Raw genomic sequence first — 19,062 nt, 5'->3', positions numbered from 1 at the left:
CAGGCGTTTTCCCCTCTCCTCTCCTTCCATTTGCCCCCACACCTCTCCCATTTCCATTCCCACCCCTCCCTCCTCCACACCCCTCCCATCCTCCATCTACAAATTGGCAGGAAAAACTCAGTCTGAGCTAAGCTGTTGGTGTGAAAGGATGTAGTGGGGTGGGGGGAGGGGGTTCTTTCTTTATTTGGGATGTTATGTAGGAATAGTTTTCCAACACCGCCGGCCGCGCGGGGTAGCCGCGCCATCTAGGGCGTCTTGTCACGGTCCGCGCTGCTCCCCCCGTCGGAGGTTTGAGTCCTCCTTCGGGCATGGGTGTGAGTGTAGTCCTTAGCGTAAGTTAATTTAAGTTAGATTAAGTAGTATGTAAGCTTAGGGACCTATGACCTCAGCAGTTTGGTCCCATAAGACCTTACCACAAATTCCAATTTCTCAACACTGCCAACAATTACCATGAAAAGCTCAGGAAGGTGCAAGTATCACAATGACCAGCAACTACACTCCCTAATTACGTAATTACACTGCTACAGTTCATCAATCTACAAAAAAATCAAAAGCACAGCTTCAGATCCAATAACATATTCAAGAAACAGTAAAACAATCCTCGCCTATAAAGATCCAAACATACTGCAAAAAAGGTACCGCAAACATCGTCTATAAAGATCCAAACATATTGTGAAAAACGATACTAAAAACTTCGCCTAAATTCCACCTACAAAGACCTTGAAAACAGTAAGCCAATACGGCTAAGACGGACCAAAAATGAAGTCTGTACACTTGCGCTCTCCGCTGACAGTTCTGTGCAGATGCGTGATGCTATAGAACACCGTTAGTACACTCGATTAGAAACACCGTTACTGCACTGACCCGGGACCACTACCAAGTCACTGCACGGCTGCCCGCGGCCTGTGATTATCGCCGGGGCCATGGCGGTGCAAAAGACGATTGTCGCCGACTTAGCTGGTCAATATTATTCTTAGGTGCTACAGTGTGTGATGGACAGCACACGGATAGTAGTAATATGCTGAACTAATAATGATTCTCCCTCCAGATGGGGTTGCAGAAATCTGTCCTTTCCCACATCTCTAGACTGACTGGCCTACTTCGCAATACCGCCCCCTCCTCTTCCCCATAACAGAACATCACCACCGTGCGGTGTAGCCGCGCGGTCTGGGGGCCTTGCCACGGTTCACGCGGTTCCTCCCATCGGAGGTTCGAGTCCTCCCTTGGGCATGGGTGTGTGTGTTGTCCTTAGTATAAGTTGGTTTAAGTTAGATTAAGTAGTGTGCAAGCCTAAGGACCGATGTCCTCAGCAGTTTGGTCCCATAGGAACTTACCACAAATTTTCAATTTTCCAAAACACCATCCCCTTCCCAGCTCCCCACCACCTGGGAACTGGTGTGAAACGACATAGGTTGGAATTTTATTTATTTCATCATTTTTGGGGAAGTTACGGTGTTATCCAGTTAGAAGATGAAATCACAAATCATCCCACATCTTCCACTTTCCACCGTGTCCCATATCCACTTTTTTCCGATTGCACTCATGGGTGTGTGTGTGTGTGTGTGGAAGTACCTGTCTTTCACAATACCGCTGCCTAACGGGTCTCGAAATTGTGAATTCATGGATTTTCCGCCCCTAGGAAATTGCTGAGAAAAGCTGAGCTGGTGGTGTGGAAGATCCAAGTGTTATCCTGTTGGGGCATGCCCTAATTATGTACAAATCATAAAAAGAAATCACATACACCTATAAGCACAGCTAAAAATCCAAACATATTGCTAATATCGTGAGAAACTTCGTCTAAACTTCATCTAGATACCATAAACACACACCCTATGTGCTGCAAATGGCACGCTACAGGACGTCTGGCTCAGTGCTGTCCTCAAAGTAATCGATTTGTAACAGTTCGTTATGTCAGGTATTTACATGGCTGCTGTGTCGACCGAATTGCCGCTGGAGGCTTCTCCACGATCTCGGGGTATTGTACAGATGCCGTCCACTGACAGCTCCGAGCAGAAACACCGATACTGCACTGCGAAGGGACTGCTATCAGGTTGCCACATTTTGCAAGCACGCAATGCAAATAGATCTTGGAATACCCATAGATCATCATCATAAACATCTTTTATGAAGTGTTTCATTTCACATCATTCGAAAATATCTTTAAATTTATCCAGTTTATTCTTTTCACTGCAAACGGATTGTCGTGTGATAAGCCTAAACCTGCTGTCTTGTACTTATTTCCGACGTATTTCTAAATGGCTCTGAGCACTATGGGACTTAACATCTATGGTCATCAGTCCCCTAGAACTTAGAACTACTTAAACCTAACTAACCTAAGGACATCACACAACACCCAGCCATTACGAGGCAGAGAAAATCCCTGACCCCGCCGGGAATCGAACCCGGGCGTGGGAAGCAAGAACGCTACCGCACGACCACGAGATGCGGGCGATGTATTTCTCTTGCGCGCTAGTCATGGCTGCCAGGTCTTACGCGTGAGCTGCAGTGACAACTCTGCCAAATACCACACAATTTTTCCGGCTCGTGGTGGTGGTGGTGGTGGTTAGTGTTTAACGTCTCGTCGACAACGAGGTCATTAGAGACAGAGCGCAAGCTCGGGTTAGGGAAGGATTGGGAAGGAAATCGGCCGTGCCCTTTCAAAGGAACCATCCTGGCATTTGCCTGAAACGATTTAGGGAAATCACGGAAAACCTAAATCAGGATGGCCGGAGACGGGATTGAACCGTCGTCCTCCCGAATGCGAGTCCAGTGTGCTAACCACTGCGCCACCTCGCTCGGTCCGGCTCGTATTACTGCCGCAAGACATAAGAAACACTTGTGCATGGGCTATATGCCCAGTGGAGCTACCTGCGAAGCGTAATCCCGATGAACGCGCGGAAATCCCGAGTGTTACAAGTTCAGGGCGGCGTCTGATGTACTTAGTGCAACTGTCAAAGACCATCATTCCAAATTGACCATCATTCCACATAGAACATCATCTGCCACAAACCACCACATGGCATCATTCACTGCTGACCATAATTCAGTTTTCACTCCACCCCCTCTGACGTCACAATTTAAACAATTGTCACCCTAATTCGAGCCCTGAATCCCCGTCTTTAGAGTCGGAGATGCCAGAGTGGGTGGAAGCGATCCCTGACGACCTCAGGGATATGGTTTCATTGTGGAGGCAGTGCGACATAGCTAATTTATATACACATCCAGCTTGTTCTTTATTTTTATAGTACATATAATAATATTTTTATAGTACATATAATATGTTTCTCTCACTTCAGCAGGCGACTTTAATCAATGTCTGGTACGTTGTACTTATTTTCGTTATCCTTTCTCACCACAGCTGATGAGCCACCAGCGCCTGGAGCGTTTATGTTACAACCTGTGAGCTGTTGCATACAGTCTCCTTAATAAAGAGAGCATTGTTCAGTAGCAAAACCACTCCATACTTGTACTCGTTATAATAACATCAGCATATTTTGCACATTAAGATTCCACCATGAATCTGCCCCTCACATATCGTTAGAGCTCCGACATCACAATATTGTCGATGACAGAATCACAAATCCGGTAATATCGAAGCTTAATACTTCTGAGAGGAACGGTTGCAGAGTCTGTGTGCACAATGATACACTCCTGGAAACTGAAATAAGAACACCGTGAATTCATTGTCCCAGGAAGGGGAAACTTTATTGACACATTCCTGGGGTCAGATACATCACATGATCACACTGACAGAACCACAGGCACATAGACACAGGCAACAGAGCATGCACAATGTCGGCACTAGTACAGTGTATATCCACCTTTCGCAGCAATGCAGGCTGCTATTCTCCCATGGAGACGATCGTAGAGATGCTGGATGTAGTCCTGTGGAACGGCTTGCCATGCCATTTCCACCTGGCGCCTCAGTTGGACCAGCGTTCGTGCTGGACGTGCAGACCGCGTGAGACGACGCTTCATCCAGTCCCAAACATGCTCAATGGGGGACAGATCCGGAGATCTTGCTGGCCAGGGTAGTTGACTTACACCTTCTAGAGCACGTTGGGTGGCACGGGATATATGCGGACGTGCATTGTCCTGTTGGAACAGCAAGTTCCCTTGCCGGTCTAGGAATGGTAGAACGATGGGTTCGATGACGGTTTGGATGTACCGTGCACCATTCAGTGTCCCCTCGACGATCACCAGTGGTGTACGGCCAGTGTAGGAGATCGCTCCCCACACCATGATGCCGGGTGTTGGCCCTGTGTGCCTCGGTCGTATGCAGTCCTGATTGTGGCGCTCACCTGCACGGCGCCAAACACGCATACGACCATCATTGGCACCAAGGCAGAAGCGACTCTCATCGCTGAAGACGACACGTCTCCATTCGTCCCTCCATTCACGCCTGTCGCGACACCACTGGAGGCGGGCTGCACGATGTTGGGGCGTGAGCGGAAGACGGCCTAACGGTGTGCGGGACCGTAGCCCAGCTACATGGAGACGGTTGCGAATGGTCCTCGCCGATACCCCAGGAGCAACTGTGTCCCTAATTTGCTGGGAAGTGGCGGTGCGGTCCCCTACGGCACTGCGTAGGATCCTACGGTCTTGGCGTGCATCCGTGCGTCGCTGCGGTCCGGTCCCAGGTCGACGGGCACGTGCACCTTCCGCCGACCACTGACGACAACATCGATGTACTGTGGAGACCTCACGCCCCACGTGTTGAGCAATTCGGCGGTACGTCCACCCGGCCTCCCGCATGCCCACTATACGCCCTCGCTCAAAGTCCGTCAACCGCACATATGGTTCACGTCCACGCTGTCGCGGCATGCTACCAGTGTTAAAGACTGCGATGGAGCTCCGTATGCCACGGCAAACTGGCTGACACTGACGGCGGCGGTGCACAAATGCTGCGCAGCTAGCGCCATTCGACGGCCAACACCGCGGTTCCTGGTGTGTCCGCTGTGCTGTGCGTGTGATCATTGCATGTACAGCCCTCTCGCAGTGTCCGGAGCAAGTATGGTGGGTCTGACACACCGGTGTCAATGTGTTCTTTTTTCCATTTCCAGGAGTGTATTTTATAAAGTCGATTGTACTAGAAGATAAAAAAACGTTGTGAGACCCATACGCAGTAACTTTGGTCATGTATACAGTCGTGATGGGACTCATTAAAGAAAAGCTTTCTGGCAACGTATGTAGTGTTACATTACAAGCGATATATCACAAGACAGCCTCAGACTCTGATTCCTATGAAGAAGATAAAGACTTATCACCAACCAATGGGTTCTAAAAGGTCGCTGACCGACTTCGTAGCAGTGATTCGTTTTTCGTTGTAACACACTCCTTACTAAGCGAATGAATTCTCCTATGTCTAATATTTCTTCGGAATTATACGTATGTAAGCACTGGATCAGTAAAAAATAGACTTTTATGGAAGCAGCTCTTGTTATAACTGTAGCCTACAGCCATTAAAACAACTAGTAAGGGTCTCAGATTGTTGATGAAATTTCTTATTTTATTGTAACACGCCATGGAACATTTTATGTACGCGCTAAATAATTACTGATTCGAAGACGAATCGTAGGTACCACCATTCTGACGTTAGCACTATGTAGTGAAGTCATGACGGATGTTGCTACACACTAGTGAAATCAAGGACACAGTAAAACTTCTGCTCACACACACCTTTATTCTCACACGTCCATTTTACAGTTACTCGAAATATATCCGCTGCAGAGGGCAGCACAATTTACAGACTTAACAGAACACCAACAGATGGCGTAGGAGTCTTCATTCCCCGACATCCTCCCCACCATGGTCCATCTCGAGGGGGATGACCAGCTGGACCGGTCGACAGATCTTCATACCATCTGGCTGGCGAAGGATGATGCACCGTATTTTACTGTCTCTGCCATGCCGCACTTCTTCTACCACAGCCCTCTTCCACAAGTGCCGTGGTTTGCTGTCTTCTTGGAGCAGAACAACCTCTCCAATTCTCGGTTTCCTCTGCGAAGGGTATCCCTTCACCTCATGATATTGTCTTAGCAGCAGGAGGTATTCTGTCTTCCACCTGCGCCAGATGTCGTCATTGACCTTTTGTCTGAGTCGGAACTCCTTGGCAAGGTCCTTTCTAGTTGCTGGCTCTGGCCCACATGGAATTGTTACTAATTTCCCACCATTTAGAAAGTGAGCTGGCGTCAGTGCAGTGTCACTCTCTCCTTGAGTGATGGGTCGTGAGTTTATTGCGGCTTCTATGCTGATCAAGGTGGTGTTTAAGCTCTCTTCATCCACCTGGGTGCGACCAAGAACTTTCCTCAGGCAGCGCTTGACTGAGCCTATCATGTGTTCCCACCAGCCTCCCCACCAAGCCGCACGTGGTGGTATGAATTTCCAAGTGATTCCATGGTGCGCACAGTAGAGCTGTACGTCAGTATGCTGCATGGTTTTGAAAAGCTCTGCCAGTTCTGAGTTGCCTGCATGGAATGTTGTAGCATTGTCTGAGTAGACAGTGACTGGTAGGCTCCTACGTCCTGCAAAGCGTTGCACGGCCATCAAAAATCTGTCAGTGGACATGTCAGTTGCAAGTTCAATATGAATGGCCCGTGTTGTTGCACATGTGAATAGGACCATGTAGGACTTTTTTGTTTGATGTCCAGATTTGACATGTAATGGTCCGGCAAAATCGATGCCTGTTACTGCAAATGGTCTTGAAGGCTGAACTCTGTCCAGTGGTAGTGGGGCCTCCATCTCTTCATACCGGCGACTGTGTATTATCTTGCATGGTAGGCAAGAGTGAAGAACTCTCCTAACAGCTTGTCGTAAGGCGCGAAGACGCGCTTCAGCAGTTGTGCGGTTGCAGGAGAGAGGCATATCCTTCTTTCGAGGCAGAGATACAACTCTGCGACCATATTCCACACAGTATGATTCTCGGAATTCCTGATAAATAGGGTGTTCCATGGGTTTTAATGCTCGCTCTTGATTTCCTGTTATCCCGATTGTCTCCAGGTCCCAAAATCGGCGCACTGACTCATCAGATATATCACTGCAGCTGCCCTGAATAAAGTTGACAGTTGCTCTGTTGACGGTGGTGCTAGATCTGTTTCCACTGAGAACATATCCAAAGATTGTTGGGAGAAAAACCAATGATGGTGATACCTTGATTGGTTGTTCCAAAGTCACGATTCTCCAGTAATAATCAGCTCCAATCAGGATCTCAATAGGTAGATCTTCAGTGTCTCCTTTAGGATCTGCGAGTGGTGTACCACCCCTCAAGGCCATATCTCCTACATCTTGTGGCACTGTTGGTTGCTGTGAAAAATTATTTGTGGTTTCAAAGGCTGTTACTGATATGCGGGAATTAGTGGAGCACCCCATCATATTAAACTGCACCTTCTTCCTTGAGAGTGATGAACTGTAATTGGATTCGAAAGTAGTTATCTCGAGAGTAGTGCTTCCAATGACACTTAGTTGGAGAGATTCGATCAGTGAATGGTGAATGAAACTCGATTGACTCCCTGTGTCCAGGATGGCACGTGTCTGTTTGCTCTTACCAGTGGGTCCTGTGATACTCACACGAGCAGTCTGCAGGTATGTGAAGTTAGAAGTTATAGTTTCAATTTTATTTACTGTTGTGGTATGGCTACTGCAGATAGAAATGTGATGCTCCCCCTTACATTTCGCACAGGACGCCTTTCCCCGTTTGAAACACTGATTTCTGTTGTGGCCACGTCTCAGGCATAGAAAGCAACGGTTCATTGTCTTGAGGGCGTCGATTCTTGCCTGCAAGCTTGCAATCTTTTGGCAGTCTTGGCCCCAGTGCCCTCTTTCGCCGCAATACACACAGAAAGGCTCTGAATTCTGTTGTTTCTTCTTGTCCCTCTTCGTTTTAACCTTTACATGGAAGGCAGATGCTGTTGGTACGTAATTTTCGTGTGGTACAGTATCTCCACGAATTTTGCGTGTGTTGATAGCTCCTTCCACCTCTTCATTTAAGAACTCCATAAGGTGGGTGAGGTTCCCTTCTTCAATCTTTTGCCTTCGGGCATGAACAAGCCGATTTTTGCAAATTTCTTCAGGAAAGGCTCGAAGAAGTTTGGGTGCAAGCACTCTCCCATAAGAGTCCACATTTTCTCCTAGAGCTCGTAGTGCTTGGATGCGCTTATGGCACTCAATGTAGGTGGAGTTGAGAGCCTCTGGACTGCCTGAAGTCGAAGTGTTAAGATTCTCCAAGAAATCCAGGTGACTTTGGATAATTCTGTTCCTATCCCCATATTTGGATTTCAAAATTTGCTTAGTCTGCTCATATGTATCAGCTGTAACAGCAATGCCATCGACCAAGTCCTTAGGTTCTCCATCAAGGTAACCACGGAGGAATACATGCTTGTTCATTGTTGACACCATCGGATTCTCGTCTATGGAAGCTGTGAATTGCTCCCAAAATCGAGGCCAAGCTTCTATATCCCCTGAGAATGCGTGCAGTTTGATAGTAGGCAATTTTATGTCCATACAGGCGTGTTGTTGAGCCGCTGACGTCGCATTCCTGTCCCCTGAGCGCGCTCCTCCTAGAAGGCCTTTCGCCTTTCGGAGGGCGCGTTTGCAATTTATCAGTATATTCCTCACAAGCTTCCGTGTCGGCTTCGTATTCAGAGTCATCCAGCAAGTCCTGTATTGTATCGTTGAGTCGGCTCAACTCTTCTAATGTTTCCTGTAGGCGTTCCTGGAAGTGTTCTACTTCTTCTGCAGCTGTAGAACCATCGAAGGCGTTTATTTGGCTGACGAAACGCGTCGCATTCGATCGCAAGGTCGTCCACTTCCGGCGCAGCCTCCCCAAGTTCGTAGCTACTGCTTCTGCCATGGTGAGTTGGTGGTTTTTCTTTCTGTCGCGAGAGTGCGTTCAGATCAAGTTGGATGCTATCGCTAAGGGATGGCGCTGTCCTGGAGTGTGAACCGTTAGCAGTCCCCTAGTGGTGTTTGTAGTTCTCAACAGATGGCGCGACCGTGCAGTTTTCAACTTCCCGCGACCTTTAGTAGTGGTCGCTGTTGCTAACAGATGGCGCTGCAGTCTACCAATACTTTAGCAAGTCCCCTTTGTGCCTTGCAAATAATACGCCAACTGCCCTCTATTGCTCTGCCACCAACAAACATGCACCAAGTAACATCACATACAAATCAATCGCCCCGCAGTGTCCTTTGCTACAGTTTCAGAGCAATGCCGCAACTTATCTGTGTGAGCTGAACGTGGCGTGACGTGACCGGATTTTGAGATTGAAGTCGCTCAAAACCTTCTCCGCCAGCGTCGAGTCCTCTTTAATGTGTAGTAGCACTCTATCTCTTCATGTTCTCCCGGGTTTCGGCACCAAAATGTTGCTACACACTAGTGAAATCAAGGACACAGTAAAACTTCTGCTCACACACACCTTTATTCTCACACGTCCTTTTACAGTTACTCGAAATATATCCGCTGCAGAGGGCAGCACAATGTACAGACTTAACAGAACACCAACAGATGGCGTAGGAGTCTTCATTCCCCGACAACGGATCTTGAAAGATGACGCTTCTGTCAACAGTAGCTACGAGATCATAAGAAAGCTGGTCTCTTAGTCTTGATCCTATAAGAAGTAACATGGGCATATGTGATCATTTCAATCATCCTGCTGTGTAGCTCCGAATTCCACCATAAGTTCGGCTATCAGTAAGATGCTTTGTGTAAATGATTCTTACGTTAAAACGAAAGGTACACAACAATTTTTTTGTAAATCGTTATAGGTCCTGATCGCCTTTTTTAAAGTAGAGTATCAAAGTATTGCAACTTACCATTACCGGCTAATCCATTAAAACTACAGTGTTACACAACATGCAGACATCCAGTCAAAAGCATAAGATCTGTTCGAATTTTAAAAGTCACAATCAGAAAAGACATCACGATCTATTCCATCTGAGCTACTATTACTCATCTCCAATAGACAAACTGCGGAACTGTCTTACACTTACATATTCAGTAATTTTAATACGCCTGCTCGACAAACAACGGCTCCGGAAGATACGAGGAAGGCATAATTTATTTTATATTGCAACCAACCAGACCTTCCTGAGCAGATGTGTAGTTGTTCTTTGCATTCTCAGGTTTACTTCCACTAGAATTTCCCATACTGGTTTGCTTATGACGAATAGACAGTCATCTGAATGTGCAGCATGGAATACCACATGTCTGGCGCATGGTTTTATAAACCATTACAGTTCTTGATTGTCTTTTTTTTTAAGTAGAGTATCGAGATGTTACATCCTGCCATTACCAAATAACCCATTAAAACTACAGTCTTCCACGTCATGTACACATCCAGCTAAAAATGTATTACAATTTTAGGAGTCATAACCAGTACCATATGATGGTATCAATATTCACTCCCCAGTAGACAAGTTCCAGAATGATTTTAAGGATACATATACGAAAAACTTTAATAGTTAATAGTCTAAGTCTGCTCAACAAATAATGATAAACTATAGGGATATAGTTCCATAACCGATTATCCGACCTCATTGTCAGGAGTATGGGTGACTCTTTACGCATCATCCATATCTCCCCTGCATGTTGTGTTTTAGATCTCACATCTACCTGTCTTAGCATTTACTACTTCTCTCTCACATGTGTCATGTTTTGTGTACGTGTGCTAAACATAGGATGGCATTTACTCGTACTGATGACGCAAAACAACATCTGGGTAAAGATGGAAGCACTTTCGGTCATATAGGATAACTACCCTTTCAAACACCTATCATACGCCTGCTCGATACATTACAGCCTTTAGACATCTGTACAACCACCAGTTAGGTCTCTCCTTTGCGTTGTCGTAATTACTCCCACGAGGCTTTTTCCCAGTATTCTTAACACACCATTGAAAATCTCTGAGAAACGCTAGGCATTTTACAATGTTAGAAACCGTAAATAACAAGCATGTCTCCCAGTCTTGATTCAACATCGCGCAACAGACCCCCGGCAGTAAAATGTCTGACGAACACGCTACCACCCCATCCATTTCGGACTGAGAGAGGGGAAAAAATAGGGTTCTACAACACACTAATTTACTTAAGAGCAATATCCAGCAGTTCAAAAATGGCTCTGAGCACTATGGGACTTAACTTCTGAGGTCATCAGTCCCCTAGACTTAGAACTACTTAAACCTAACTAACCTAAGGACATCACACACATCCATGCCCGAGGCAGGATTCGAACCTGCAACCGTAACGGTTGCGCGGCTCCAGACCGTAGCACCTAGAACCGCTCGGTCACTCCGGCCGGCAATAGCCAGCAGTGCCTGGAAAAGAGAAATCGGGTTTATAAGCAATAATGTTTCAAATATTTTTAAAACCAGTGCACTAAGACGAGAGAAGCTTGCTGGATGTCAAATGGAGCTGTCATCGTCCCTGGACGATTCAGCAGTGATGGACATGACCAACTACACCCAGTAGCGATGAGATATGGACTGGTGGGTGGGCGCCATTTCGGCAACCCCTAATGATTCGATTACAACAGTAACCGTGATCTACCATACTGATCTTCTGTTGTGTGAAATATAGTTTATGAGTACTAATCCGAATTCGGCTATGTCTTCATCTGACGGTATCGTGGAGAACAGCGTCAGGCATTGAGAGAAGTATGCTTCTCATGCTTTAATTTAACATTTCTGAGTAACACTTACGCCGTCTTTGTTGGAGTCAGTGTCAATAATCTTCATTTAAAAGATAATTAAAACTATATGCAGAAAGTTCGAGTATTCTTACTACCTCCAGTAGACAACCTGCTGCCATCTTGGAAGTTATTCGTTAGTTAACACCATATGGCATTCTTCCACTGGGTCAAACACACGATACATTCTATAGTTGTATATTGTAGTTGTATATTGCTGCCTCCAGTCTGGTAACGCAGTGGTCTTTAGCCAAGGAGTATTTAAAAGCTGCTCAGAGTCACGTGTCTAGAGACTTTATAAAATCTATGAGGTCTGTACCGATAACTTTGTTCACGCTTAGGCTTGTGATTTGACATAGAAATTTATTATATCTCTTTACAATACGAGGTCATCCACTTACAATAGTCTGTTCAAATTGTCTTATCGGTGTCCACAATTACGTAGCTGTTTCTTCGGCAGAATTTGTGCTCTGATGTTGCGTAATCGGCATATGTGGTGTCACAAATACCTACTCTTTACAGCTCCTCTAGACCGATCACCCTATCTGCATAATAATTGTTTTTGTAAGTATCGTACATCTGAACACATGTCAGTCACTTCCTATGTATAAGCACCAATAAAACCCACATATTTTTTCCAAGGATCTGTAACGGGACAAAAGAGTTTGCGTGCCGTCACGAATTCTTGATCGTTTCAACATATTAATTTAGAGGTTGGAAAGACGTTAAAACAGTGAAGATTGGTGTAAATTTATTACTGCTATGTGCCTTACGCCGTTGTATGTCGTTAGGTTGTAGAAAAGCGAGCAAACGTCCGCTCTTGAAAGTAGAAGCAAGTTGCAGCAAAGACTCACCATGCGCTCACTGCGCCGGAAATTCCATCCCACCTAGTTGGCCACTACACGACGCAACGAACGCCGCAGAAGAAAGAATAATTGTTAACAGCTATGGAATCGTAATATGAGTGTCAAAAAATTTCTTCCCCTATGGACAGCTCTATTTGAGATGGTGTGTTGGAAAGTCACCATTTAGATATGGTGTGTAACAGTCGCCGGGGAAAGATTGATGATTGGTAATCTAACTGATATCGTGAACAGTTAATTTGTTGGGAATGTCGTCGATGAGCTGGTTTCATTGGAGATTTAGATTTATGTGTCGTTGGGAATTCTGATCACTTCCATTGTTTGTTAGAACGATGAGTGACATTTCAAATGGGGACAGTTAGTGGGAATCTGTGGGCCGACAACTGAAGAGGCTGAGTTTTGCCTAATAATTTAGTTCAGGTCACAAGTGGTGGTAGCATATGGGTTTCTTGTGTTCAAGTTTTCGTCCTTCCTATTTCCGTTTCATGTGCGATTAATTTTGAGTCACTCGTTTATGATAAAATTCAAGCTTGTATTGAATCTATTGAACTAAAAGTAAATAAAGAAAGAAGTAAAAATAAAATTTTTCGTTACGAACATTCATTTAGCGGAAAGGATAGAATCCCTACTAAAGTTATTTACACGAGTGGTTTTACAAGGAAAGGTATTCTAAAGTGACAATCGCAAGGATAAGTCTTTTTCGGTAGTGTCAGAGGTAACAAAACAAGGTAAGTTATTCGTCGTAATTATATCAAGTTCCAGAACAATTTAATTAAATATAGGGAAAAGTTTCAATAAGAATCTCAATTGAGCAACATAAAAAACTTCCCTAAGTGGAAGGGTATTTGAACGGTTTGAAGAAATAAAGACAATAAGCGTAAAAATATAAAGGAGATCAGAGATCATAGTGAGGCATGGCGCCGTATATCGCTTCTGTCTAGAGCACAGATGTCAGTTAAGAGACATATTGCGTAGTGATTGACTCTAATATATCACTCCTACTCATAGTTTTTTAGGGAAGCGTCCAAGAGTTCTCCTCCAGACGCTTACTGCTATGTCACATCTCGACTACACTCTAAGTATAAATCCAGATATCGTATGTGACCATTTAGTATCGAGATTTCATACCGATTTTTTTGTCGGAGCTCTAACAATATATGAGAGGCGGATTCGTGGTAGAATCTTATCGTATAGCGTCTGCTAATATTACTGTAACGAGTACAAGTGCGAGGTGTTTTTGCTACTGAATAGTGCACTATTTGTTAATAAGACTTTATGCAGCAGCTCACAGGCATGTAATGCAAATGCTTCACGCACAGTCGACTCGCCACCTGTAGAGAGAGAGAAAGAATAACGAAAATAAATACAGCCTTCCAGACATTGATTAAACTCGCTGTTGCAAAGAAATAACACTGATTATATGCACTACCGCAAAAATAAAGAACAATCAGGATGAGTATATAAATTACCGATATATGAAAGTATATTCACGGACAAACTTAGGGCGAATATTGTTTAAAATGCGACGTCAGAGAGATGGAGTGAAAATTGAATGATGGTCGGCAGTGAACGATGCTGTGTGGTGGTTTGCAGCGGATAATCTTCGCTGCGGGACGATGGTCAACGTGGAATGATATTCAACGACACTTGCATCAGATATGACCTCAATTCACGACAGACATACGAGAGGACATGCATTAGGTCCGCAAGAAACTTCAGCTGGGCGGTACGGCGCTCCTGTCAGACGCTCCCCCCAGAACTTGCAGCACTTGGAATTTCCGCGCCACCTTCCGGCTTAAAGGCTTCGCAGGTAGCTCCCCAGGGCGTAGATCTATACCTCCTGCACAAATGTTTCCCGCAGACTCTTCTGTCTTGCGACAGTGATGCGCGAAGGAGAGGCTGAGCAGTATTGTGTGGAACTGCTGCTGTAGCTCACGCGACAGATCTGCCCTCAATGGCCAGCGCGCGAGAGAAATGCGTCGTAAAAAATACGTGTGGTAACCTGTCAGCGGTCCTGGAGCGGTGCAGTAACAATATTTCTCTTCGAAGCTATCAGCAGAGATTGTGAAGCAGCCTCCAGCTGCAATTCGATCGACACAGCAGCCACATCTACCTGACACAATGAGCTGTTACATATCATTACTTCAAGGACAGTTCTGAGCCAAACGGCCTGTAGTGTGCTAGTTGCCGTATACAGGGTGCGTGTCTATGATCTCTAAGTGAAGTTTAGACAAAATATTTATCGATATTTGGAGTATTTTTGCATCATTAGCTGTGCATTTAGATGCATATCATGTTTTTGTTATCTGCATGTGATTAGGGTATCCACCGACGGGATAACAGTTCCACTTTCCACGCTAACAGCTCAGATTTTCCTGATAATTTTCGAGGGAAGAACAACGTGTGACATCACATTTTTGGATCCCCTCAGGTACCAGTACTGAGAAAGAGAGTCCCCTCCAACACACGTCTACTTGCGACCAGGTGGCAGGATGTGGCATTGTGAATTCTTCCAAAGGGATAACACTTGCCCTTCCCCCAAATAAGGAGAAAAAAGTACCCTATGTCCCTCCATAGCACAGACTGGACGTTTTCACCAATTTCCAGTTGGAGGCGGTAGAAAGTGGGGGCAGGGGGGTCATACTGTGAACTACGCCAGTCGCCTCGCACTCAGTCTCAGCCAAAATTCCGCGCTGATATATAAATAGCCCGACAGGTTTGAACTGGCAACTGGCCTTGGTCAGGGGGAGGGGAAAACCAATGACATCACAATTTAGAGCACATTCTGGAGATGGTATTGTGAACTAGCTCAGTCAGTCTGGATTGTGGATGAGGACAGGTTGCTGCAATCCTGTCTGTTTGGCTGCAAGGAGAACCATTATTATTTCAGCCTATTACTACTAACAGTGTGCTGTCCACCACAAAATGCAGCACCTAAGAATAAAATTACCTTCCTGCCAGGCCAGTGGTAATCGCCTCTTTGGCCACCAGACCTCCGGCGGCCTTGCAGGCGGTGGGCGTCACTGCAGTAACCCGTTAGTGGTCCCGGCACAGTCCAGTAACGGTATTTCTGTTCAGAACTGTCAGCGGTCCCGGCCCCTGGCCGCAGTGCAGTAGCGGTGTTTTGTAGCACCACGAATCTGATTGGAGCTGTTAGAGGATAGTGCAAGTATTGCTGTAGACACCATTAGTTGTGCACGTTAGCTGTGTTGGTGTACTGTCTTCAAGTTCTTTATAGGTGAAGTTCAGGCGATATCTTTGGTGTCGTTTTTCGCAGTATGTTTAGATCTTTATAGACAGAGCCGTTTTTTGCAATATATTTAGATTTTTGTAGACGAGGATTGTTTTACCATTTTTTGCCACTTGATATTGGATCTGTAGCTGTACTTAGGATTTTTTAGATTGATCATCTGTAACAGTGTAATTATGTAATTAAGACATTTAGTTTCTGGTCAGGGTGATACTTGCACCTTCCTGAGCTTTTCTCGGCAATTTCAGGTGCTAGTGGAAAATTCTTCCTACATAACTCTCGTAATTTCATGAATTAAGGGAGAACCACGCTATGTCCTTCGACACCAACGGTTCAGGATGGACTGAGCTTTTCTTGCCAAGTCATAGGCGGGGGAGGGGAGGGGAAGATGGGAGGTGGGGATGTGAGAGTTCAGGGGGTGGGTAAGTAGGGAGAGGGCTGAGGGGAGCTGAAAAACCCACATCATCCGGTGGTGCCATCAGCGCGATGTTGCCACATCAACTGACGCCATCTTGAATAAATTTTGCAGCAGTTTAGAGTGTCGTAGTTTCAGCTCTCTCCCTCTACTAGCATCATGCAGCTGAGGAGCAAAGTCAGCAGCGATTCTGCTAATGTGCTGACTGCAACATAAGGTGACACTTTGCAATGCAGACTAGAGACTGCTTGGCAGCACACGACAGGGTGTGCAGAATAACGTCACGAACCTAGCTTGGATGAGATGGCTCACGGCAGCAGCAGTGTCTGCCTGCAGGAGCAGACACAGTCAGCAAGAAATTTACCTGCACTGGCCATGACCGGAGCTTGGACCAGACTCGGTGCAAACCAAGTCACCTATGCCACAGCAGCTCATCTTTTCCATTGTATTAACAATATCACTACTGTAGTCCCTATACTGTGCTGGACTATAGGATAATTACACGATGCCTTTGGCGCAGCACTTCCACATCAGCACTTGTAAATTGGAAAGGCTAGCCCAAACTTATCCGTTTCTGCAGCCTCTTTCATTAGCCGTGCAAGGTGTCTCAATTTTACTCAGCCGTGCCTAGTAAAGTATTTGTGGCACAACATTGTTAAAACAATGATGAAAATTCATAATTAACACTGTCTGCACATATATGTCGACATACTATTAGAATAAACGCAGCATTATTACCCTCACAGTATTACATAAGTTACTAGCAAAATATCTAAACATGCTCACAATCTGTTTTACAATACGAAACAGTTACGTTAAAATTACGAAAGACACTTGACCATGTAGAGAAAAGAGCATCCCTCCATCTACCACTGTTCTTTCATGCAAATATTTTACTTTAACACTTTAATATAAACTATAGTTAGGGCCATTAACATGTATAATCATTTATAGTCATTATCTGGGAGGATTAGGAGAGGGCCGCGCGGAATTAGCCGAGCGGTCTAAGGCGCTGCAGTCATGGACTGTTCAGCTGATCCCGACGGAGGTTCGAGTCCTCCATTGGGCATGGGTGTGTGTGTGTTTGTTCTTAGGATAATTTAGGTTAAGTAGTGTGTAAGTTTAGGGACTGATGACCTTAGCAGTTAAGTCCCATAAGATTTCATCCACATTTTTGAACATTTGATTAGGAGAGGAACTAGGTAACTCATACGGCATTCACACTGACTATGGCACATTTGGATATCTATATTTTATAAAAGCGTCTGTATCTTTTGAAATATAGCTTATTGTAGTGTTTCGAAACACCATCAGCTTTCATTTGACACTACATGTGATGTGATCGCTTCAATGACTTAATTGTTAACAATTTCTATTTTCCATACTAATATTCATAATCCTTAACTGTTATTAATCATATCGTAGAACCATACTTGAAGTTACACTGAGCTCGTCTGAACCCTGTATTTTTATGACGCATTTAGTTTTATTGTGTCATGCTTGTAAGATTTGTAACGCAGTTTATTTGAAAAAACAATATCCATTTCATCTTTCGTTCACTGTAGTCGTTACTGCCTATTCTTCAACTACGTCATCCATGCCTGCATGAACTCGTCGAGGAAAACATCGTGCCCACCGGTCACTCTGCTTACGTGCGGGCAGCCCTGCTTGGCCCTAGCGCTGACCACTGACACAGTTATGCAACCTCCACCAGCTCTGGCTCTCCGAGACGACTACTCGTACCGTCACACCCCACTTTCATTTCCATTTGAGAATGTTGTACGAGAAAAACGACTGTCGATATACCACCGTACCCTCGATCCACGTGAGATAACTCCAAATGTTTAGACCGCAGCTCGTGGTTTAGTGGCTAGCATTGCTACATCTGGATCATGGGGTCCCGGGTTCGATTCCCGGTCGGTTTGGGGATTTTCTCTGCCCGGGGACTGTGTGTTTGTGTTGTCTTCATCATTTCATTACCATTTATGAAAGTGTCTAGATTGGACTGTGTACAGATTGGAAATTTGTATGGGCTCTGATGACCGCGCAGTTGAGTGCCCCACAAACCAATCATCATCATAATCATCGTCATCATCCAAATGTTCAAATGTGTGTGAAATTCTAAGGGACCAAACTGAGGTCATCGGTCCCTAGACTTACGCACTACTTAAACTAACTTATGCTGACAACAACACACACACACACACACACACACACACACACACACACACACATGCCCTCGGGAGGACTCGAACCTCTAGCGAGATAACTCTCGGAAATGTAGCAACAAACCTCTGTGAGTCACAGCACTTCCCACTGGACTACGTTTCCAGACTAATTGAGAGGGTATTAACAGGTTGCTTCCAGTACTCACCCTTATTGGATCTGTAGTGACGACCGTAACTTGGTGTCCCCGCCTGGCAAGTTCGAGCGCAATGAGGCGGAAGGGCGTTTGGTGGCTTATGGAAGGCGTCGGAATGATGCCCAGAATCCTGGCCGCTTGCGATGCACCAGCTGCCAGCACCAGAACAACTGCTAGCACTGTGCACAGTCTCATGGCAGCTGCGTACCTGAATAAACCAATGGAACACAGCGTTCCAATTCATCCAGATTATGTGACCGAGACACAACAGCAAGTGACGGAAAAGGAATCGTATTGGAGTCCTCTGTCGCTAGTTGCTACAATAACTTGACATTTAAGTGTCAAAACTAAACAACAGTTTGTCACACTAATAGTTGTTTATTGTTACTGGTCTCTGGCTAAGATCTGTTACTGGTAAAATGAAAGTTAGTTAGTAATAAACAAGTGTTAGTTGAACAGAATACAGTTTATTACATTTTTACCCGTGCACAGAGA

At 45.3% G+C, this 19,062-nt stretch overlaps 1 protein-coding gene across 1 annotated transcript in view; it reads right to left on the bottom strand.

The window, feature by feature from the left end:
- The window catches only part of LOC126196782 (UDP-glycosyltransferase UGT5-like), a 106,056-nt gene extending 87,287 nt beyond the window's left edge, over nucleotides 1–18,769 (bottom strand). The window contains exon 1 of the mRNA XM_049934591.1: nucleotides 18,580–18,769. Coding sequence (XP_049790548.1) covers nucleotides 18,580–18,762 — 183 coding nt within the window. The 5' untranslated portion in view covers nucleotides 18,763–18,769. The remainder of the gene's footprint in view (nucleotides 1–18,579) is intronic.
- Nucleotides 18,770–19,062: the final 293 nt, after the last annotated feature.

This window comes from Schistocerca nitens, chromosome 1 (genome assembly GCF_023898315.1).
Source record: "Schistocerca nitens isolate TAMUIC-IGC-003100 chromosome 1, iqSchNite1.1, whole genome shotgun sequence".
NCBI lineage: Eukaryota > Metazoa > Arthropoda > Insecta > Orthoptera > Acrididae > Schistocerca > Schistocerca nitens.
The sequence above is the reverse complement of the archived record's forward strand: the minus strand, read 5'-3'. Positions and strand labels throughout refer to the sequence as shown.